This window comes from Equus asinus, chromosome 26 (genome assembly GCF_041296235.1).
Source record: "Equus asinus isolate D_3611 breed Donkey chromosome 26, EquAss-T2T_v2, whole genome shotgun sequence".
Taxonomy (NCBI): Eukaryota; Metazoa; Chordata; class Mammalia; order Perissodactyla; family Equidae; genus Equus; species Equus asinus.
The window spans coordinates 24,378,368-24,402,855 of record NC_091815.1 but is presented as its reverse complement, the minus strand read 5'-3'; the positions used below and the strand labels follow the sequence as shown (position 1 = coordinate 24,402,855).

The window sequence follows — 24,488 nt, the reverse complement described above, 5'->3', positions numbered from 1 at the left end:
CCCCTGACACCCACCGGCAACCTGTCCCATCCCCTTAGACATGATTTGTGTACCAAATACCTCTCCTAGATTATTGCTTGCAGATCCCTATTTGTCATGCATTTACTCTTGCACTTTTTATACAACGTGTGAAAATAAACGATTTGTCTTTGACATTGACCTTGTTAGTATGTGACTGTATAAATGAATGCTGGGCTGCGTATGTGCCTGTGGTCCTCTGAGGGCGTGTTTTCAGGGGAAGAGCTAAGGAGGGTGCGGGGAACGTACAGATCAAGAAGGGGGAGAACAGGGGGACAGGAGAGAGAGGGAGGGAGGGAATATGACAGGAAGGATGAGGAGTGAAAGGATCCCTAAGGATGCCTTCAGCCACAAGAAACGGAAGATTTCATCGCAGTGACTTAAACATCTCAAGAAGTCATTACACCAAGTAATAAGGTGCTCAGAGGGAGGCTGTGGCTGGTCCAATCAGCGGGACAAGGGCTTATCATGGACCCAGGCTCTGTACCTGTGAGTATTTCTAAGGCTACGAGTCAAACCCGTGTCCGTGGTTCATTCTCCTAAACCTCCTGTGCTTCTAAACCCGGGGCGACTATGTCAGGGTGGAGGTCTCATGCGAGGAATCTCAGAGCTGTCACCTAAAAAGTTGTTGAAGTTCCACTGTGGGCTTCCTTTTGTGTGGACAATGGTGTCATCTGCAGTTTCATTTCTCCTTTTCCGATCTCTGTGCCTTTTATTTCCTTTTCCTGCCGTATTGCATTGGGCAGAACTGCAGTGCTACGTTGAATAAGATGGGGAGAGAGGGCGTTCTTGCCTCCTTCCCGATCTCAGACGGAAAGCATCGGTCTTCCACCGTGAAGTGTCGTGTTAGCTGCAGGCTTTCTGTAGCTGCTCTTGATCAAGTTGAGGAAGCTCCTCTCCATCCCCATCTTTCTAAGAGTTTCTGAAAATGACGAATGGCCGTTGAAGTGCGGCAAATGCTTTTTCTGCATTGATTGATTGATATAATCAAGTGATTTTTCTTCTTGAGCCTGTTTTGGTGGATTATGTGGATTCATTTTCAAATATTCAACTAGCCTTGCGCCATTAGAATGAGCCCAAGTGTGTCATGGTGTATAATTCTTTTGATCTATTGCTGAATTCCATGCGCTAATATTTTGTTAAAGATTTTTGTGTCTGCACCTTTGTGTGAGATCATAAATATACCTCACTTTTTAAGCCCATTGAGGTAGGGCTTCCTGTTACTTACAGTGGAAAGCATCCTTAATGATACCCGTGGACATGAAAGGAGTGACCCCTCAACGCTGAAGAATTCCGGCTGCATGGACGGCTCTGCCTCCACCATTTCCCAAGACGGTCATTGGTAGGAAGCTGCCAAGTGTCCTTCTATTCAGTATCCACGGAGGGCAGTGGAAGATGAATATTCGGGGGCTGAAATCTGGGAACCGGGCTCTTCCACTTATTCCCATCTATCTCTGTGACATCACTGTTTCTTCAAACCTCTGTTTCTTGAAAGTTTCACTTCAGCTCTTTATTTTTTTTTTAAAGATTGGTATCTGAGATAGCCTGTTGCCAATGTTTTTTTTTTCCTCCTTCTTCTCCCCAAAGCCCCCCAGTACATGGTTGCATATTCTAGCTGTAGGTCCTTCTGGCTCGGCTGTGTGGGACGCCGCCTCAGCATGGCTTGATGAGCAGTGCTAGGTCTGTGCCTAGGATCTGAACTTGTGAAACCCTGGGCTGCTGAAGCTCAGCATGCTGACTCACCCACTCGGCCACGGGGCCACCCTCTACTCCAGCTCTTTCAAATCTTCTCTGCTTCCTCATGTGCACTATGCCACCATGTTCTCTCTTTCTCCAAACAGATTACTTTGCCCTGTACCTCATGGAATCTGCCAGGTAGAAACTCCTCATACATCTCCCATCTGCCCCCCACACTCTCCTTGCTCTCCTATCACAATGGGTGAGCTACCTTCTTTCCTAACTTGGGCCAGTGCCCCCTCCTAGCCCCTCCTATCTCCTTCCTCCATAAGGTATCTGCCCATCAGCAGTCTCCCCTTTTATAAAATCCTTTCTTAATCCACGCTCTTTTCCCCAATCACTTCTCCATCTTTCCCTTCCACCGGCTCCATTTCCCGTCCTACTCCAGTCACCGCAGCTGCTACAGTTGGCTTCTGGCTCCAGAGCTCCACTCAAAACCACCAATCTCTTCCTAGCTAAATCCTTTCATTGCTTCTCCAGTCCTCACCCCAGAAGGGCTCTCAGCAGCGTCTGAGCCCCTCCGCACCAACTCCTTCTTGTAATTCCCTCCCACTTTGGCTTTTATGATGTCACGCTCTCCTCGCCTTCCTTCAGCTTCTGGCTGCTCCTTCTCGGTCACACGCCCTGGTTCTCTTTCTTCTTCCCACTTCTTAAACACTCAAGCTCCTCGGGATCCTGTCCTGGTCTCTCGTCTCTCTTCCCTCTTTATAGTCTCTCTGGAGTCGTCCCATATATCCCCGTGGATTCACCAACCGCCTCCTCACTGATGGCTCTTGTATCGGTCCACTCAGGCTGGGTTATGCGGTGATAACAGAGGACTCTCAAATTTCAGCGGCTTATAACAACAAGGGTCTATTGCTCGCTCCTGCAACATGCCCTTCTTGGCAGGCTGAGTCTCAGCTCCTCCCTGGGATCCAGGATGAAGCTGAAACCCTACCTGAGATATTGCTGGTCTTGGAGCAGAGACACAGGAGCATGGGGTGGACTATGCCCCGGCTCTTAGAGCTGATCGAAATGAAATGCACCGCTTCACTTCCACCCGCATTTTGTTGGCCCAAAAAAGTGACATAGCCAGGCCTGAGGTCAACAGAGCAGAGATTTATAATTTCCCCCAAGAAATGGATTCCTCACTTTGAAAGGGAAGAAGATATTTTGAATGATCAGGCAGTCTAACGCATCCTAAATTCGTGTCTCCAATTCTGATTTCAAGGACAGGACAAATTAGTTTTATTCTTGTGCGTAGAAACCAGCTCAAGTTCAGATCCAACCTGACAAGCCAATAGCAGCAAAGACTCTGACCCTAAAGGTCCCGTTGCCTTCTCTGAACAATGACCCTCAGGAAGGGGTTGCCCAGTGGAAATCCCCGGCGAGAAGAGCTGGTCTCCAGGGCTGAGACGGGAGCCCCGCGGGTCTGCTCTCCATGGTTCTGAACACCACTGTGCGCTGGACAGCATGGTTTCTTTCAGCCCTGGGACCTTGCCGGGTGCCTGTTAACTTCCTCAGCACTTAGAGATTTTTAAAAAATGAATATAGTCACATCACATATGGTTGTACAACAAATAGAACGATCCTATTGCGTAAGAAATGTAAACACATTTATCAGGGATTTTTTCTTTTTGCTTATAATGGAACCCCACTAATAATGGAAAAATGGAATCCCGACTCAATTTGCTTAAACAATCAGGGGTTTGTAATCTCATATGACAAGAAGCCTGAGGGTGAGATAGAGCAGGAGGTGGCTAATTCAGGAAATCACACCCTAGTTATCAACAGTCCATATCCTTCCCATCTTTCAGCCTTGCCGTGCTCAGCATTTCAGCCTCACCCTCAAGTTGGATCATCTAATGGTCACAAGGAGGCTACCACAGTTCCAGACATTACGTCCTCTGGGAAACGTATACAGGAAGAAAAGGGACAGCATCTAACCACGTGTTTTCTTATCACTGAGGAAAACCTTTCCCAGGATCCCCCAGCAGCCCTCCCTTCAAGCCCACACTAACATTCCATTAAAAATGACAAACCCCGCTAGTGCTCCTGGATCCCTTACCTTGTTCTACTTTCTTTCCCTATAGCACACATCTCCTTAGAACAAACCATAAACTTGCTTACTGTTGATTACCTGTCTCTCTACTAGCATACGAGCTCCACCAGGGCAAGGATTCTCGTCTGTTCTGTTCACCTCTGTGTCCCCAGCACACATGGCAGGTGCTCGGTCATAGTTATTGAAGGAATGAATGACTTCTCATTGGCCAGCATTGTGTCACATGCCTCAGCCTACATGACTCACTGGCAAGGGACCTGAGACAACTATGTTCGGCTCAGACCCAAGATGGTCCACTTCGTGGAGTGGGGCTGGAGCACACTTCCCCTGGAGGCTCAGGCCACAGCCAGGAGGGTAGATTTCTGATCAAACTGAGGTCCTTCCAGTCCTCCTGGATCTATCACAGCCCTCCAACACCTGTTTCATAGGGTCTCTTCTCTCCTTGGAACTCTGACTCCTCTCCCCCACCCTCGCTCTCACTCCCACTGAAAACATAGAAGCAACAGAAGAGAAATCCCACATGCTCCCACAACCACATCTACTCACCTACCAGCATAAGGGCTGGATCTTCTGCCAGCCTCCTTTCCAAGTCCAGCTCCTCTGCTTGGACCTTAGATCTTACCCCTTTCTCGCCAAGGAGACCCTCCACAATTCTCTCCCCCTCATCCCACGTCATCAGTTTTGTCTGTGTATTCCTATCATTTATATTGTTTAAAGAAATTCTACCTCAACCCTGCATACCCTCCAGCTACTACCCCATTTCTCGGCCTTCCTGGATTAGGTTTCTCCAGAGAAACAGAACCAACCATATAGTATAGATAGATGTAGATATATAGAGGGATTTATTATGGAAAGTTGGCTCATGCAACAATGGAGGCTGGGAAGTGCCAAGACCTTCAGTCAGCAAGCTGGAGACCCAGGACGGCCGCTGTGTCACTCCAGCCCAAGTCTAAAGGCCCGAGACCCAGGAGAGCTGTGCTGTAGGTTCCAGTCTGAAAGCCAAGAAGCTTGAGACCCAAGAAGCCAATGTTTCAACTCAAGTCCAAAGGCCAGAAGAGACCAATGTCCCAGCTCAAACAGTCAGGCAGGAGTCCCTGTGACTCAGTCTTTTTCTTCTATTCAACTGATTAGATGAGGCCCACCCACATCAGGAGAGCCACGTTCTTTACTCACTCTACCAATTCAAATGGTACTCTTGTCCAGAAACGCCCTCACAGACACGCCCAGACTAATGTTTGACCAAACGTCTGGCCACCCCGTGGCCCAATCAACTGGACACGTAAAATTGACCATCGCACTCCCTTTTCAGCAACATTTGTCCAAAGAGTTATCTGTGTCACTCTCTCCGCTTCCTCTTCCTCTGTGTCTCTTTTGATGTGTTCCAATAAGGCTTTCGTCCCAACCACTCCGCAGACTCAGCTCTTGTCCAGACCAGCGACGACCTCCATGTTGCTAAACCCAGCGGTTGATCCTCCGACCACTCTTTCTCTATCTTTCCGTGGTCATTGACACGGCAATCAACCCCATTCTTCAGGCTCCACTTGCCTGGTCGTCCTCCTCTCTCTGACGGCTTCCTCTCCTCTCCCGCTCCAGACGTTGGAGCATACCAGGGCTCATCCCAGCCCTTACCTCTCATCCATCTGTGATGCATTTATTTATTCTCATGGCTCAGAACCCACCCCCATCTCTGCACTCACGGCTCCCGTGGCAGATGGATCTCTTGGTGCAAATTCTTCCCCCTCCTGCACCCAGGCCCCTGCCATGGCCTCACTGCAGGCAGAGGTTACCTCCCTGACCCTTGACATTGGGTCCCACCATGGGACTTTTTTAGCCGATGATATATTTGTCCAGAAGTGACACTGTGCCAGTTCTCAGTCTAAGCCTTAAGAGGGCTCATGGGTGTCCGTTGCCCTCCTGGACTTTGGCCATGGCCATAAGGAGAGCACCCCTGACCTGCTGCTCTCCTTCAGCCCGACCTCAGAAGTGAGCCAGCCAGACTCGCAGCTCAAAGCAGAGCCACCCAGCTGAACCCGGCTGCGTCGGCCAACCCCAGAGACCTGCAGAGCCACCCCTGGCTGATCTGCAGATGCCTGGGCTAAGTGTGTGGTCATTGTCGCGCTTTTGAGATGTTTGTGGTTGTTTATCACGCAGCACAAAGTGACTGATACGACCCCCAAACTTCGATCTTCAGACCTCACCCCTGAACCCCAGGCTCAGACATCATCTGCTGACAACTTCGTATGGATGTCTAACGAGCCTCTCAAACTTACCATGTCCTGCTCCTCCCGTCCTAAACCTGTTCCTTCTGTAATCTTTGTCATCTCAGTGAATGGCAGCTCCTTCTTTCCAGGCGCCCAGGCCAAGACCCTGGAGTCACCCTTGGCCCCTGTCTTTTCTGACACTGTCCACATCCTGTCAGTAAGTCCGGTTGACTCTGCTTCTGAGGAGCTGCTGAATCTGACCATTTCTCAGCCCCTCCAAAGTCCCCACCTCTGTCCTGTCTGTCCTCCCTGCCCCGGACCATGCAGCAGCCTCCGCCCTGAGTTCCCCACTCCTACCCTGAGCTCCCAGTCTGTGCCCTACATGCAGCCAGAGGGACCCTGTGAGCACCTGAGTCAGGTCAGGTCCCTCCCCTGCTTGGAGCCCTCTGCTGGCTCCATCTCCCTCAGGGTAAAGGGCAAAGTCTTTTATAAGGTCCTCCATGACCTGCCCCTGTGACCTCTCTGACCCCATCTCTTCCTCTTTCCTCCTACCTCTCTCTCGCTCTGACCACTCAAGCTCCTTGCGACTCCTCAGGTATTCCTTTGCACTGGCTGTTCCCTCCGGCTGGAATGCTCTCCCTGCAGTATCACTATGGCTCCCTCCTTCCCCTCCTCCAGTCTTTGTTCAAATGCTTCCTCCTGAAGCTGCCCTGCCACTCCATTCAAAATTGCTTCCACGCTCCTCCCTCCTCCCTGCCTGCTTCACTTTTCTCCATAACATGTCCTGCTAGGTGGCATTCAATCATTTCGTTCATTTTATTTTGTTTATTGCTTGTCTCGCCATCTGGACTGTCATCTCCAGAAGGGCAACGTTTTCTGTCTAGTTTGTGGTCACTTATCTCCCCGTAAAATGAGAGTCGTGTGACATGTGTCCTTTCTGGATCGAAGCTTGAAGGGCCCGTGCTGTTCCACCTGCTTCTTCCTATGACCAGAGACTGGCAATGACCCGGGTATTGGCTGCTGTCACCCTGAGTGAGGACAATGACGAGCGGAGCCCCAAACTGAGCTGGGATGAGCCTGTCGGGTGAGAAGGAAATGAACCCGTGCAGCTGTAAGTCCCCGGGGTCGGGGGGGGGGGGGAGCTTGTTACTGCAGGCTTGTGGTCACTATCCCACCAAGTGTCTGTGAGAGTAAATGAGAGCGAGCACGGAAGGCCCCCGCCGGGGATCCAGCACACAGTCAGGGCCCCAGAAGCGGTAGCTGTTATTGGTATTATTTTCGTTATTGCTGCGACTGCTTTCGAGGGTATTGACACCATCATCTAATCCATCCTTTGCCTTCTGGAGGCCCCCTCCCCCAGCTCCCCATAGTCACTTTTTAAAAAATTGAGATTGAATTGACATATAACATGATATTAATTTCAGCTGTACAACTTAATGATTCGATATTTGTGTATATTGTGAAATGGTCACCAAATAACTCTAGTTAACATCTGTCACCCCACATTGTCACGAAACTTTTTTTCCTGTGATGAGGAGTTTTAAGATCTACTTTCTTAGCAACTTTCAAATATGCAATACAGTATTATTAACTATAGTCACTTTGCTATACATTCCATCCCCAGGACTTATTTATTTTATAACTGGAAGTTTGTATCTTTTGACCCCCGTCACCCATTACACCTGGCCCTGAGCCCCTGCCTCTGGCAGCCACCAATCCGTTCTCTGTTTCTATGAGCTCAGTTTTTGTTTTTCAGAGTCCACATATAAGTGAGATCGTATGGTATTTGTCTCTCTCTGTCTGACTTATTTCATTTACTGTAATGTCCTCATGGTCCATCATGTTGTCACAAATAGCAAGATTTCCTCCTTTTTCGTGGCTGAATAATATTCCATTGTCTATAGATACCACATTTTCTTTATCCATTAATGGACACTTGGGTTGCTTCCGTGTCCTGACTATTGTGAATAATGCTACAGTGAACATAGGAGTGCGTACATCTTTTGGCATTTGTGTTTTCATTTCCTTCAGGTAAAGACCCAGAAGTAGAATTGCCAGATCCATAACCACTTTGGTTCCCTGGAAAACTTCAGCCGATACCCAGTTTCTCAGGGGATGTCCCACCCCAGTTACATCTCTGAGGGAATATGGGAGTTTTTTGGCAAAGTCCCTATATTCGTTTCCAATGGCTGCTGTAACAAATCAGCGCCAATTTAGTGCCTTACAACCATACATGTGCATCCTCTTACAGTTCTGGAGTCAGAAGGACAGAATCAAGGTGGTGGCAGGGCTGATCCCTGAGGGAGGACCCAGGGGAGAATTGCTTTCCTTGCCGTTTTCCACATCTAGCAGCTGCCCGTACTCCTGGGCTGTGGCCCCTTCCTCTACCTGCAGAGAACATGACTCCAATCTCTGCTTCCATCTTCCCATCTCCTCTGTAGCCAACTCTCCCTCCTATGAGGACGTGCATTTCCATGCAGGGTCCACCCGGATAATCCAGGACAGTCTCCGCACCTCAAGATCCCTAACCCAATCAGATCTGTAAAGTCCCTTTTGTCAAACAAGGTTGGATTCACAGGTTCCAAGATTAGGACCTGGAGACCTTTGGAATCAGCCATTACAGCCTACCACAGTCAGCCTTCTCTCTACCGTACCAGGGGTGGGAAGGCTGGAATGCCCTTTTTTTCTCCTGGACATCCCTGTCCTGTTTGACTCTTTGTCATCCGTCAACCTGCCTCTTATCCAAGCTTTGAGACCATACCTCAATATCTCCTCTTCTTTCAAGAATAGGAAACTTCATTTTATTTTTCTTCAGGAAGATTAACTCTGAGCTAATATCCGCCGTCAATCCTCCTCATTTTTTGCTGAGGAAGACTGGCCAAGAGCCAACATCCATGCCCATCTTCCTCTATTTTATATGTGGGACACCTACCACAGCATGGCTCATGAGCGGTGTGTAGGTCCACATCTGGGATCTGAACCTGTGAACCCTGGGCCACTGAAGCAGAGTGCATGAACTTAACCACTCTGCCACTGGGCTGGCCCCTAGGAAACTTCATTTTTCACCAGCCATATGGCTAACCTGGGTGAAGACTCAGCTTCTTGTGGCATCGTGTGCCTGCCTGTAGCTAAGTTATGACAGCAGGATGTAGACAGCAGTATCATATGGCACTTCCGGGAAGGGCTCTTAAAGGGTGAGGCATTCCCTTCTTCCTCCCTTACTCCCTCCCATTCTCAGCCTGTTGTCTGGGATGCGGATGTGAAGGATGGAGCTCAAGCAACCATCTTGGACCAAGAAGAGGAAGCCACATGTGGATGATGGTGCAACAATATAAAAGGAGCTTGGGCCCTGACACTGGAGCCCCAGATGGCTTGAGCGGCTCAGCTCGCTCTCTTCATACAAGACAGAAGAATACTCTTCATTTACAGTAAAACTCAATACTAAATTGTGGTAGGCAGAATAATAGCCTCCCGATGTCCATGTCCATCCCCAGTCCCTAGGAACGTGTTATGTTACCTGGCAGGGGGAGTTAAGGCTGCCGATGGAGTTACAGCTGCTAGTCAGCTGACCCCAAAATAGGGAACTTCTCCTGGGCCTCTGGGGGATCCTCTAAAGATCCTCTAAAGTGGCGGAGGGGGGCAGAAGAGGTCAGAGAGAGATTTGAAGATGCTGTGTTGCTAGCTTTGAAGACGGAAGGGGCCACGAGCCAAGGAATGCAAATAGCCTCCAGAAACAAGAAAATTCCAGGAGATGGACTCTCCGTCAGAGCTTCCAGAAGGAAGGCAGCCCTGGGGGCACCTCGATTTTAGCCTGCGAGACCCATTTGGGATTTCCGACCTCCAGAACTGACAGATAATAAATCTGTGTTGTCTTAAACCGGTAAGTTTGCAACTGTTTGTTATGGTAGCAATAGAAAACCGATGCGTAATTGATCCAGCTTCTTCCCCTGAATCTTTCTCTGTCTTAAGGCCCCTGATTAATAATAACAATCAAAGCCAACACCAACGTCAATAGGTAACATACCGAGCAGTTGCCGTGTACCTGACACAACCTCAGCACGCTACGCTTATTATTTTAAGTAAAGCACACACTCCTACCTAGGATGTGCAAAGCCTTAAATACACACGTGGGAAAAGAAAAAAGGCTGAAAATTAGCCAGCTAAACATCCATTTCAAATGTTCAGACAAGAACAGCACAGTAAACTCAAAGAAAGTAGAACGGAAGAAAGAATAAAAGCCAAATGCACAATAGAAACTGATGCTGTTTATTGTTATTAATGAAAGAAGATGAAATTAAAGAAAAAACCAAATATACAGTAGAGAGGATCTACAGAGCTAAATGTTGGTTATCATCGGTAATTTGAAAAGACTAATAAAACTGTTGCAACTATATCTTAAAGCTGATTGTAATAAAGAGAGAGAGGGGCCAGCCGGCAGCATAGTGGTTAAGGTTGCACCGTCCACTTCCTGGCCTGAGGTTCGCAGGTTCGGATCCTGGGGGTGGACCTATATACCGCTCACCAAGCCATGCTGTGGCAGCATCCCATATATAAAGTAGAGGAAGACTGGCACAGATGTTAGCTCAGGGCCAGTCTTCCTCACCCAAAACAAAGAGAGAGAGAAGGTACCAATGATCAATATAGGCAATAAGAAAGGAAACGTCTCTTATAAGCCTCAGAGCGATGAGCAGCTTTGGTGTGTAATTATCCCCACTCCACAGAGGAGGAAGCTGAAATTGACGGAGGTTGAGTAACTGGCCCAAGTTCACGCAACCTGTGAGTGACAGCGTCGGGACTCGAACCCGTGATCCCGTGCGCCCGAGCCGGCGCGATGAATCTCTGTGCTATGGCGCCACCTCGCGAGAGCTCCCCGCCTCCCCCACCCCGCCCGGCGGCAGCGACACCCCGCCCGTCTCGGGGCTTAGTGTAGGGTTTCCGCTGCCCTCCGCGCAGGACACCTGGGCCGGAGCTGTCCCAGCCCCTGGGGTTTCAGCCACCCCGCTTCCCCTACAGGCTTCCCTCTGAAATGTCACTGGAGTTTCTCTTTCTGTCTCAACCGCTGGGACCCCCTGCTGTTGCCCCCAACCTGCCCCCCTGAAGCCCTGCGCCCCTGAAACCCTCCTGGCGGTGGGTTCCCTCCTGGGAGCCGCTTGCTTGCTGTCCGTCTCGGCTGGGACTGTCAGTCTGCGGCGAGCCTGGCGTCGCGGGGGCGCTTGTAGGAAAAGCAGGACCTAAATCTCACCCCAGACCTGCTGGATAGGGATCTGGGTCTCAACAAGACCCTCCCCACCCATCCGCTCCCATGAGATTCGCGGCATAGTGAAGCTTGAGTAGCTCTGGCCCAGACCATGAGCGGCCGCAGGACCCAGGGGGCTTCAAGACAAGGCCCCGGCCTGGGGCAGGTGTATCTGACAGCTGGGTCTCAGCCGTGTTCCGAAGTTGGATGCTGACTGACCTTTGGTCTCTGTTGGAGAAAATTCAAGCTCATTCCTGGCCATTGGGTTCCAGGTACTTCTTATGAGACCCCCTGGGACCCCAAGAGATGTCCTTTTTCTCTTTGACTCATGCAGTTTTTTTAAATCACGAAAATTATGTGAAATAAACTTTATAGGAGCTCAGCAAATTGATGTGTCAATACAGACAATTCTGGATGGAATAAACAATCAGTGACATGTGAAGCCTTGCAAGACCAAAGTTGGGGCCCACCCCCCTGGCGTAGTGGTTAAGTTCCTCGCACTGGGCTTGGGTGCCCCAGGGTCGAGGGTTTGCACCCCAGCATGGACCTAACCACTAGTCAGCATGCTGTGGCAGCAACCACGTAAGAAGCAGAGGAAGACTGGCACAGATGTTAGCTCAGGGCTAATCTTCCTCAGCAAAAAAAAAAGACCCAGGTCCTAACCAAGTGGTTCTCAAACTCCAGCATGCATCAGAATCACCAGGAGAGGGAGTTAAAACTCAAATTGTTGGCCCCACCCCGGGAGTTTGCGATTCGTAGAACTAGGGTGGGGCTGAGAATTTGCATTTCTAACAAGTTCCCAGGGGATGCTGGTCCAGGAACCACACCTTGAGAACCGTGGTTCCCAAACCACACTGTTGTGGCTGCTTTGGACCGTGACGTGAGCCCTTAAGAATGATGTAGAAATAACCCCATTCAGTAACACAGCCTCTCAGAAGCGTAACGAGTTCTGACGATCCAGTGTGAACTTAAGGCCTGATCGGAATAGTTTCTTGCATTTATGCAACAGATTTAGCATTTTCATCTAAATTATGTGCCACCTCTACTGTCGTTTGTGTTCAGGTCCTGCCTTGAGACAAACACTCTTTTTTCCTTTCGCGGCACTTTCGCGTGTATCCCAATCTTCTTTTTTGCGGTCCGGTGAAAAATGTCGAATCAAGGTTGTTGGATCTGAAAAGAAGATTTTTTTCTTATTATACGAATCAAAATATATCAGTAGATTTTTTTTTTTAAAAAAACCTTGCTGTTCTTCCCACTGCATTCCCAGAGTGCTTTGCAGTGCCCTGTGAGATCTCTCACACGGTGTTGGAATTATTGATTTACCGTCTGATTTTCTCAAGGGCTCATGGGCTCCTCAAGGGCAGGCCATTCTTCTATTTGAAGAAAAAAAAAACACGTAAGAAGATGTTTACTTTTCTATTTGTCCAGTTTGTGTCAACAGACGTGAGGAAATTGTTTCTGGATGAAGATGGCAGTGGGTGTTGACATGGGCGTGTCAGATACGCGCAGAAGGTTTTGAGCTTTTAAGATTTCGGGGGGTGTAGGGTGGGAGCGGTTGAGGGCTGGGGGTTGTTGTGGGGGGGGTGTGATTCTGTGGGGGGCGTTGTCTGGGACCGTGTATCACGCGTGTGTCTACACTCCATGCGTGCAGCTCTCTAGAATTCACCACGGAGAATCAGTGGCTGACTGGGAAGGGGTGTCCCTGCCCCTGCCCGTGTGTGTCCCCGCGTTGGGATGCTGCACCCATGCCCTGGGTCTTCATGCCTTCTCTCTGAGGGTGGCCATGTGGCTCCTGTGTTCCTGTCCCCGGGTCTGCCGCCCGCTCAGTCTCCTCGCTCTCCCGTGTCAGAAGCTCAGGGCCCTCCCCGGTGGGTGGTGCGCTAGGTGACTGATCTGACCTCGCCACGCTTCCCTGGCTCATCCTTGGGTCCCCGGGCCCCGGCTGAGCCGGGAGGGTGGGGGCTCTGGGAGGTCAAGGAGCCCACTGGGAAGTTAGCGGCTGGAGCTCAGATTTCATGGGATGAGAGGAGGAAAGGAGGGAGACGGGTCTGACCTGACTCTGGTCTGGGGCAGGGCCGGGCGGGGGCCAGGGTCTCAGAATCATCAGAACAGTCCTAACAGCTCCTGTTTAGGGAGCACCTGCCACGTGCCAGCCACTGTGCTCTGTCCTTTATAGATTTATGTTTAGACTATTGTATTTATTCAATATTACATAGTAAGTATTTATATTTATAAATAATTATGCAGATTAACCTATGTTTATGCATAATATTTTATTATATTAGTTGTAAATTACATCGTAATTTCTTATGATTTTCTATTATCCCATTGAAGGTAGGAGGAAACTGAAGTACAGAGAAGTGAGTTCACTTGCCCAAGGTCACTCAGCAAGGGGACAGAGTCCAAATTGGAACCCACTTCCGAGTGTTTCCAGCCTTTGGCTCATAACCACTGCATCCCCCCACCAAGGCGGAAGACAGCAGCAGGGTGGGGGTGGGGGCGCCAGCAGAGAGCAGGGCTAGCTGAGCAGCCCTGGATAATAGCAAGCTGTTGGTGGTGTTGCGTTGTGCTGGTGTTTGTTTACTGAGGACTTGCTGTGTGCTGGGCGCCGTGCTCAGAGCTTGCATAATGACAGTGACGGGATACGGTCTGTGGCACTTGGAAGGGCCCCAATGTCCATGCCGTTACTGAAGCCAGGGGACCCCAAGGTTACTGTGAACATTCAGTAAGAACACCATTACCCTTCGATCATGTTCCCAACACAGACACGGATGAAAGGAAGTGAATCCTGTCAATTTGCTGTTTTCTTGTTGACTCAAGGCTCACAAGGATTTATGAGCTTGTTTTGCAGAAGAAAAAAGATGCCTTTAGGGAAGTTTCAATCACCAGGTAACGGCCCCAGCTGCCGAGGATGCCCAGAAGTCCAGTTGCCCAAGGGCTTATCTGGAGTGGAAGAAACACAGGCTTCCCCTTCGTTTCTCCACAACTCCTCCTGCCGAGCCCCTCAGGTCTAGAAAACCCCCTGATTTCTTCTTTTGTGAAGATGGATTTGAGAGAACCTATCCTCCCGCCTTCTCATTTGGGCCAATTTGAATAACCCTGTCTCCATCTCCAGGCACAGTGTCTCCATGACGGGCTTATTGTGCACCGGCCACGAACTTGAGATTAAGAGGTAGGTACCATTACTGCCTTGTTCGTCTGCCCCTCACACTGGCATTCCGAGATGGAGACTGTCCCGGTCTCCACAGCGCCCTGAGAGGAAATCATGACAGAAGCTCCTGGAGAAGCAGAGATTTGGCCCCAGTCTGTAGGCTGTTCCTCTAACCCCTGCACTTTCTCTACCCCTTGCAGCCTCCACCGCAACCCTTAGTGCAGGAAGAAATACCACCCATTTTACAGATGAGGGAAACTGAGGCCGAGACTTGGACTCACCCACAGAGCCACCGACTTGACCCGTCGTCTGTCTGATCAGCTTGTCCACACTCTTGACCCTCTTCTCACCTGGCAGGAGGCCGGAGCTTCCACAGGGCCTTGGAAGGGCCTTGGCCAGGCTCCCGGATACGGGGGCCCTGTCCCCCACGAGGTCCCAGCCTCCCTCTCCTTCCTGTGCTGCTTCTTCATTTCTCCTTTGACTTGTGTCATTTCTGCTTGCTGATGGGTGAGTGTCCATTGTATGTTACAAGAATTGCCTATTTTTTCCCCAGATTAGGTTGTTGTTTGTGTTTATTCTTACACAAAAGGTTTAAGTTTTATACGGTTCAACAGGTCCTCTGTTTATCTTATAGATTCAAAATTTCCAGCCTTGGTTAAGAAAGTCTCCAGGCTCCTAGAGAGTGGGAGGGGGCAGTCTCTTCTTCCCTCCCCCTCCCCCTCCTAGGCTTGTCCTTCTTGGGTGGGGGTTGTTTGATATCTTCTTGTCAATTTGCAAGCACTCTTTACGTATTATAGCTATTAACTCTATGCCCTTCTAAGTGTTCCAAATTTTTCCTCAAGCCTTTTGCATATTGCCTTGCAACACTTTTTAAGTGTTATGCAAATATGTTTCTCTCATATTTCCCAGGTTCTGGGTTTCCATCCTTGGTTAGGAAGACCTCCCACTCCTCAGGGGGCACAGGAGAGGGGAGCCCCCTCCTCATCTCCTCTCCTCCTCTCCCTTCCCCTCCAGAGCCCCTCTCTCTCCTTATCTCCAGCTTCTCCTTCCCCAAGGTCCTGCATCCAGGCATGGGGACCCCCCAGCCTGGAGGCCCAGCCCCCTCCCTTGTCCCCTTCCCCAGCCTTTCCTTATCTGGAAGTGGGGTTCCACTCCTTGCCAATTTTTAAGAGTTCTTCCCACCTGTACCCGTTAACCCTATGCTATCCTCTGCATGGCAAGCCACGGGTCCTCGAGTCCTGTAGTTGACTTTCTTTATAATGCCTGCCACACAAAAGCTGAAGCTATTTTATACAAATATGTCCATCTTGTATCCATCGGTGGTGGGTTTCCCACCGGGGTTAAGAAGGTCTCCCTGCTCCCGGGGAAGGGACGTCCTCCCCTTCCCTCCCGAGTCCTTATGTCGCAGCTTCGCGGTCCCCACGGGTCAGGCGCACAGGAGCGCGCATGAGGTGGGGGGGCGGTGCCGCCGGTGTCCAAGGTGCCTGCCCGGTACCCGCCGACCTCAGGAGCGCAAAGGAGCCGCGCGCGTGGACCAGAGCGACTCTGCTGTGAGCACCGCCGCCGGCGCCCACCTGCCTTCCCGCCCTCGGGCTGGGCGGACGCGGCCGCCTGGCTCGTGGTGGCCCCGCGCACGCACACGAGGTCACCGCGTGGTCCCCGCGCCGCGAGGCCGGCAGGACACGCAAGTTCACCTCCGGGCTCTGCTGCGGGTGCTCGCCCCCTAGGGCGCCGCTCAGGACCCAGCCCCCAGACCTTGGGGCTTGTCCACACCCCTGAGGCCCTGCTCCAAATTGGGAGTCCCTGGAAGCAGCCTGGAGGTCCCCCCTTCTCCTGGCCCGCGCCCCCTCCCCCAAGCCCTTGCTCCTTGGATCGCTCAGACCCGAGTCTGGGGTTCCCACACTCAGCTGACGCAACCTCGCAGCCTCGGTTCTGGGAGCAGCCCTGTGACACCCGTGAATCCCCCACCCACCTACCCCCCACAGCTGCCCTTCCCAAGGAGGACTCATGAATTAGCTTGGGGATGGGGAGCCATGAACCCCCTCACCTTGGAGGCCCCAGAACCAAAGTCAGTCCCGGGCCCCCCCCACCCCCCGTCCCCCCTCCCCCATCAGCAGATCTCAGTGCTCCCAGACTCCTCTCTGGGTCTTCCCGACTCTGAATCCAAGCCGGACCTTGAGCCCCCAGACCCAATTCCAGGAACATCCTGTTCGCTCTCATGCTCCCCACCCACCTAGACCCTCTAATCAGCCTCAGCCCCGGAAACCAGGCCCAGAGCCGGTTAAGGTTCTGGAGCCCCCAGACCCCATTTTGCAGGCCCCTGAGCCCGCCCTGCTCTTGCAGATCCAGCTCACAGACCCCGAGACCCCAGATCTAGTTGTAACATCCCCCAAAAAACACTCCCCCACAGCCTCTCTTCCTCAAGGGCTCCAAGTGTCCCCAGCCCCAAACTCCTGGGCCAGGACGCCCGGCTCCTGAACATGGAGCCCAGCTCCCACCCCCACCCCATCTCAGGCTTCTAGAACCCTCCACACCCTGGATCTCTGAGGCCCGGCAACCTCTGGTGATCAGTTTTGATTCTGTTGCAGGTGCTCCTGACGCCTTGGAGGGGCCTCATCTCCACCGCCCCCCCCGGCCCGCGGAGCCCCGCCGTCTGCCCTATCCCGGGGTCCGCTGCAGGCCCCGAGACCCAGGAGGAGAGAGCTTCCTGCCCGCCGCATGCTGCCTGCCCTGCCCTGCAGCCCTTGTGAAGTGTCCCTATCTGCCATCTGCTTGTGCTTGGGCGCCAAGCCCACTCAGAACCGGACAGGATAGGGGAGAGAGCAGGTGGTCAGGCCTGGGTCAGCCCCTACCTGGGACAATGCTGGGGATGGGGACACACCCATAGACTCTGACGTGGATTTAGGGGTGCACAGATGCACACCCACAGGACATGCGTGTGGCTGATGGCTGAACACTGGAACGCGCCCCAGACGTTTGGGTAGGTGGCCCTTCTCTGAATGCCCCCTGCTGTCCTGGCCTCCAGGGACCTCAGGACTCCCTCAGGAAGCGGGAGGTCTTCTGGGACTGGGCCTCTGTGGGGTCTGGCCAGAGCTGAGGACTCAGGGGTTGTTAGCATCTTTCATTCGCCCTCCCTCCAACACAGGAGGACACTTTAGTTCCAATTTGCATATTTCTGCAAATTCGAATTTGCATTCTGTCCCCGTCTCCGCCCATGGATGAGGGCCCTTGATGGGTACTTGGGTTTGGGGGTTCTTGGGGAAGAAGAGAAGAGAAATGAGAGGTCTTGGGGGAGGAGGTGTGGGGTCAGCTCTGGGAGCAGGGGTGGACAACTTGGGGGTGCGGGGAGGCAGGGAATTGGGGGCGATTCTGGCAGTTAAATATGAGCAAAGAGGCGAGTGCAGATCCTAAGAGGCCATAAATTGGGGATATGTGAAGAGGTCAGAGGTCAAGGGAGGTGCAGAAGGTTGGGGGGGTTGTGAGTGCTGGAGAACCACGGATGAGAGGATGTGTGAGTGGGATACGAGCTGCGTGGGGTTCCAGGGGGCAGATACTAGGGAACGGCTCAGCATCCTCGGGCGCAGGTATGTATTCATTCAACCAACAAAAATTTATTGAGTCCTTACTATCTGTCAAGCACTGATCAAGAAGTGGCCCCTGGCTTTGAGCTGCTCAGAGAGTGCACGGGAAATGCCAGAGTTAGACATTCGAGGACACGGGAGGGTGGCAAACGAGAAGCCAAGGGCTGGGCAAGAGGAAGGGGCTTAGGAGGTGGTAAGTGATGGAGAGAAGCTGAGGGATCATGAAGGTGCTAAGGGAACAGGGAGGTGCTAAGAGAACATGATGGAGCTAAAGGGTCAAGGAGGTGCTAAAGGTCAGGGAGGTGCTAAGGGTTAGGGACTTCTAAGGGAGGTGCTATGGGGTCAGAGAAATGCTAAAAGGACAGAAGTGATAAGGAACAAGGGGGTGCTAAGGGTCAGGGCAGTGCTACGGGTCAGGGAGGTGCTAAGGGTCAGGGAAGTGCTAAGGGTCAGGGAGGTGCTAAGGACAGAAATGCCAAGGTGTCAGGGAGGTGCTAAGGGTCAGGGAGGTGCTAAGGGTTAGGGAAGTGTCAAGGGGTGGGTAGATGAGACAAGGGGTCAGAAGGCCTGGAGTCAGCCAGTCACTCCTTGAGCTGCACAGACACAGAGGAGTCAGTCACCCTGGTCCGCCGCAACCCCCCAGGCTCGATCCGGTTCTTGGTCTTGTGCAGAAAGTGGACAAAGCGCACGCCGGGGCCATACTGGCGGAATACGTGGGACACCTGGGGCAGCACCCGGGAAGGAAGAAGTCCTCACTCGTGACTATGAACCCTGCTCTCCTCCCTTCTCCCCGTGAGGTCTTGGGAGACCCCCATGTCTGGGGCCGGGGGCCGGGGCAGAGAGTCTCACCTGGACCCAGCGGCCAGGGGGGCCTCTCCCAGAGGTCCGGGGGGCCACATGGTGCTGTGCGATGACTGTGCGGCGGTCAGCTGCCAGCAGCCAGACATGCAGCTCATAGACACACACGTCCAGCCGGCTGTCCTCGAACCTGGGGGGACGGGGGTGTGGGGGGACATGGGGAGGTCCAGGCCTTCAGCTGCCACCGCAGCCCGAACATCCCGGCCCCAACTCCTGACCCCAGTCAACACATTGGCATCCACTCTGTGCACCTGGGCTGAGTGGTGCTGGCACGCAGTAGTGACCGAGACAGCCCCACGTCTGCCGCCATGGGATTCGTAGTCCAGTGTGGGGGCAGACCTGTCACCAGGCAGTGACAATCGGGAACGGTCAGGGCCAGGATGGGGGAAGTCCAGGGCACTGGAGCATCACGCATGTGACCCAGCTGGGGGCGGTCATGGAGGGCTTCCCAGTGGAGCCCTGTGTAACTGACTCCTGACGGACGCAGGAATTGTCTGGAGAACAGGTAGGCAGCCAAGGAAGAAGGAACAGCCTGGGGCCTGGCAGATTTCAAACACTGGAAGCCTCTGAGAGAAGGGGGCGGAGAGGTTGCGGGAAGGCCTGGTGAGGAGCTGAGACCGCAGGGGAGGATGGGGCGAGGCCTGCGCTTCGGGGAGCCCCGTGTGTGACCTGGCCGGGCAGGCAGGCTGGCAGGGCTGAGGCACGTACCAGTCCATGACCGTGATGTCTGGCTGCTCGTCATCCAGCAGCTCCTCCCACAGGCCCTGGGCCAGGAGGTCCACACACTGTTGCTTCACCGTCCAGCTGGGAGAGAGGACACGGGGGAGGCGGGGTCTGGGACCTGCAGGGACTGTTGGGTGTCTCCCAGGTTGGCTGGGCCCCAGAGAGCAGGAAACCCCGAACGTAGCACCCAATGGGCGCTGAGCATCGCTCAGCCCCTTCCAGTCTCAGGTCCACGAGCTCCCCTGAGAGCGATGCTTGCTCAACCCCGTCTTGCAGAGGGGGAAACTGAGGCTCAAGAAGGGAAGTGACTTGCCCGAGGTCGAGCAGCAAAGATGTGGCAGAGCCGGGATCCCAACCCAGGCGCGTGTGACTCTGGGCCCCTGAGTTACGCCCTCTCGCCCACCGTGCAGAAGCAGGGCCAGGTGTCATGGAGCACAGATGGCGGCCTGGGTGATGTCTCCCTCCCAGGGAAAGAAATTGAGAACAGGAACAATGTTGGCTGCTATTTATTGAACACCTACTACGCGCAAGCCAGATCTAGCCAGACCCTATGCTGTGCGGTACGAGCATTCTCTCTTGGAGACTGAGGCCCAGAGAGGCCAAGACAGTTGCTCCGGGTCCCACAGCGAGGAAGCCTGGAAGGGAGAATCAAAGGCAGGCCACGCAGGCCCAGCCACTCACCTGCGATCCTGCTGGAGCATCTCAGTCCTAATGGTCCACCCGCGGAAATTGCCTGGTGGGTGGAGGGGCAAAGTGTTGGAACCTGCCCATTCTCCAGGACCACCCCCTCCCTCGGGGACAGCCACCAAGAGCTCACCCAGAGTCTCCAGGGGCTGCTGGGTGGGACCAGTAGAGGGTGCTGGTTCATAAATGTTGATGCCTGGAACGAGCAGGTTTGTGGGGCCCCAGGCGGGGGAAGCCGCCCCCTCCACATCCTCCCCCTCCCTGCCCGCCCGGCTCCCGAGGAAGGGCGGGAATCTGGGCCGCGCCAGCCAGGCCAGACCAGCCGGGCAGGGACAGTGAGTCAGGGCCCGGGAGAGCCCTGAGAATGTCCTCAGGGGAGAGGGAGGGCTGCGGAGGGGGAGGGGGAGGACGAGGGCGTGGGGTGAGACCCAGGCAGAGAGACAGAGAGGCACCGAGGGAAAGAGACACAGAATATAGGCAGAGGGAGGCAGGGAGAGAGAGAGGGGGATACAGGGTGAGACAGAGACACAGGGAGGGAGAGAGACAGAGAGAGAGACGGAGATGCGCGGGGGAGGGGACAAAGACAGACGCAAAGAGACAGAGGCACAGAGAAAGAGACAGAGAGGGATGGAGAGAAAGAGAAGGTAGAGAGAACAAGGAAATAGACGGAAAGAAAAAGAGACGGACGGTCTGAGTGGGCCACGCGGGGAAGAAGACAGGCACCGGGCGGCCCCCGCGCTCCGGCCCGGCCGCACCTTCGGGGTTGGGCGAGCGCAGCAGGTTGCGGTAGAGCGGCCGCCGCAGGAAGAGCAGCTTCCAGGTGAGGCGCGGGGGCAGCTCCAGGCCCGCGCCCGGCGGTCCCCACGCCTCCAGCAGCAGCTGCCGCGCGGACGCCTCGGTCGGGGGCTCGGGCACGGGGACCTCGGGGGGCTCGGGGACCGCGGGCGACGGCGGCGACGCGGGTGGGGGCGGCGACGGGGGCTCCCGGGGGCTCGCGGGCTCGTCGGCCTCCATCCCGCCCCCGAGCGGGTGTTCGTCCCGCACCGCCTCCATCCTCGGGTCCGGGAGACTGTCCCCGACTGCTCCGCGGGGCCCAGGGTTAACTGGGGCTGGGAGGGGCGGGGCGCTCCAGCGGGCTTTTGAGAGAGGGGTGTGTTGGGGGAAGGACCTGGGCTCCCAGCGCCTCCTCCCTCAGACCCAGGGGTCCAGCCCCCAGCCCCTCCTCCCTCAGACCCAGAAGCCCAGCCCCCCAGCCCCTCCTCCCTCAGACCCAGGAGTCCAGGCCCCCAGCCCCTCCTCCCTCAGACCCGGGAGCCCAGCCCCCCAGCCCCTCCTCCCTCAGACCCGGGAGCCCAGGCCCCCAGCCCCTCCTCCCTCAGACCCGGGAGCCCAGCCCCCCAGCCCCTCCTCCCTCAGACCCGGGAGCCCAGCCCCCCAGCCCCTCCTCCCTCAGACCCGGGAGCCCAGCCCCTCAGCCCCTCCTGCCTCAGACCTGGGAGTCTGGGTCCCAACCCCTCCTTAGTTTCCCAAGCCTCCTGTTCCAGGGTCCCCAGGGCCAGCCGAGGACCAAGGCACCCACCAACGGGCCCCGGGACCCAGAGTGACAGATGGACTCCAGCCAGTGCTCCCTGCTGTCTAATGAGGCCCATTCCCCTGTCAGGATCAGGGCGGCAGGGTTAAGAGGCTGATTAAGGAGGACCCCATCTTCAGCAGAGGGGTGGGGGTGGGAGGGGCCCTGCCTCTGTTACTTCCTCCTCTGCCCCCACTGGGGACACACCCTTGGGACCCTGACATTTCCTGTTCTGGAAACCAAGGTGTGGGATGGAGGGCAGAGGGAGACCCGGAGCCAGAGATGGGGAGTCACAGAGATGGGGGACCCCAGGGGGACACGGAGGCAGCCGCAGAGGGAAGCAGCAGCCCACGTGGGTTTTGAGGGCGCCCCCACCCTTCTCCGGGCCGGGCGGGCGGCGAGGCCTCCTCCCTCAGAGGTCACAGGCAGGTTGCAGGGAGGGACGGGGGCAGGAGGCTGGGGCGCGGAGGAACCTGCAGGGCCAGATGCCCACGGCCACGGCCTGCCCACGTTGCGGCCCACACGCGGCCCGGGTAAGCCCGGCGCAGAGTCCCACCCGGATGACCAGAACCCCTAGGTGCTTGCCAGGTGCTGTTCTAAGTGCTTCCAAGTTCATCGCATCCTCTGAGGATGAGAAGGAGGCAGGTGCTACTGTTCCTGGCATTTTATAGGTGAAGGAAAGATAACAGCAAAGGCAGGGGAGCCAGGCGCCGTCTCATCCGCACCTCCAGCCTGGGCGCGGCGCTGCGGATGCCCCCACCACACAGATGGGCAAGGAGAGGCCGCCCTCACAGGCCTGGCCCCACACCGCTCCAGTTCACCCGCAAGCTTCCGCGGACGTCTGCTGCCCCAGATTCCTGCAAGATGCCGAGAGACATGCGCCCTGGACCATCCCAGTTGAGCTCACACCCAATGAGGATGCTCCTGTCATCGAGGGCTGCCTGTGTGCCAGGCATTGTTCTGAGTTCTTTAGTGGACTTATTAATTCAGTCTCCACATCCGCCCTAGGAAATAGATACTGTTGTTACACGCATTTAGCAGATGAGGCACAGAGAGGTCTAGTCAGTCATCCTAGGTTGCACAGCTGGCAGGTGGTGAGTTGGAGACACAGACACTCAGATGAGATATATGGGGACACAGATTCAGATCCCTGGCTGACACAGGAGCAGACGGGGGTAATGGCACATTTGTCTTTAACTCACTGTCCCCCACAACGGGCCCCGGAGGTGGGAACTGGTCATGGCACCTCCTCTCACAGATCGGGGTACGGAGGCGCGAGAGGGGAAGTGAGCCGGCCTGGGGAAGCTGGGAACCAGCCAGGGCCCTGGGGGGCGGGGAGGACCCGTGTGAGGGGCAAACCTACTCATGCACCTGAAGGCCGCAGCCCCAAACCGGAGACACACCCCGGCCACCACAAGCACGAACACACACACCCAGGTCTGGCTGCCTGCGCACCCGGCCTCGGAGGAGGAGGAGGAGGAGGAAGAGCAGAGTTGGAGCAGGAGTGCCTGGTGGTTAGAGTCAGAGATGTCCCTGGGTCAGAACCCAGGGCAGGGAGCGGCCGGAGCCAGAGACCCAAACGAAGGGCAGCAAAGAGTCCGCAGAATGGAGGTCTCAGCCATCCTCTTCTGCCCTGGACACACACACACGCGCGTGCGCAGTGGCTGCCAGAGGGGTCTTATGAAAGCCCCAAGCAGTCACTCCCCTACTTAAACCCGCCATGGCTCCCCTGCCCTCAGGGGTGGGGGAGAAGTCCCAGCTCTTGGTCGGCATTCGAGGCCCTGGATTTCTGGTCCCGGCCTCCGTGACCTGTGCTCCCCTGTCTCAGGGATTTTGTTCATGAGTTCTTTCCACCCGGAACATCCTTCCTTCTCACCCACACCCTGTACTCAATGGGTCCCAAACTTTAGGGCTCATCAGAGTCACCCAGGGAGCCGATTAAAAATGTGTATTTTCTTTTCTTTTTTTTTTTTGAGGAAGATTAGCCCTGAGCTAACATCTGCTGCCAATCCTCCTCTTTTTGCTGAGGAAGACTGGCCCTGAGCTAACATCCGTGCCCATCTTCCTCTATATTTTTTATATGTGGGACGCATACCACGGCATGGCTTTTGCCAAGCGGTGCCATGTCCACACCTGGGATCCGAACTGGCAAACCCCAGGCCGCCGAGAAACGGAACACGGGAATTTAACCGTTGCACCGCCAGGCCGGCCCCAAAAGTGTGTATTTTCTAGCCCTGCTCCCAGGAGTCTGATTTGGTCCCTCTGGGCCTGGAATCTAAAATTTAAGAGGCACCTCATCCCCGCTTTCCATACCACAAGCAACCTTTTTCCCTAAAGCCGAGGGATCCAGGGACACGACAGAGGCCCTGCGAAGCCATTAGGTCTCAAACGTCCCCTCTCTCCATGTCCCCACTGGTAAAGTGCCCAGGGTGGGGCCTCAACCTCCAAGAGGCTGTTTCCCAGACAGGCCAAGGCCTGGGTGACCAACATGGCACCCACCCCCAAAAGCCACCTCTCGTGTGTCCTGAAACGTCCAACAGCGTGAGTGATGGTGGGACGACTTTGGCAAACAGGCAACCTCTCGTAAAGCCAAATACGCCCTGAGCCACCGCCCAGCGGTCCCCAAGGTCCGCCCGGGACTCAGCCATCGACAGGTGAGCGGCTGATGCAGCCGCTGTGGACCACTCT

General features: G+C 54.5%; 1 protein-coding gene across 1 annotated transcript; it reads right to left on the bottom strand.

Annotated features, from left to right (window-relative positions):
- Positions 1-17,975: 17,975 nt before the first annotated feature.
- On the bottom strand, positions 17,976-21,352 carry NCCRP1 (NCCRP1, F-box associated domain containing). The gene is made up of 6 exons (XM_014848716.3): positions 20,986-21,352; positions 20,364-20,426; positions 20,228-20,279; positions 19,532-19,627; positions 18,815-18,953; positions 17,976-18,687 (listed from the first exon to the last, which is right to left on the bottom strand). Exons 1-6 carry the CDS (start codon positions 21,281-21,283, stop codon positions 18,547-18,549), a joined length of 789 nt encoding a protein of 262 aa, XP_014704202.2. The 5' UTR covers positions 21,284-21,352; the 3' UTR covers positions 17,976-18,546.
- Between the last annotated feature and the right edge of the window lie 3,136 nt (positions 21,353-24,488).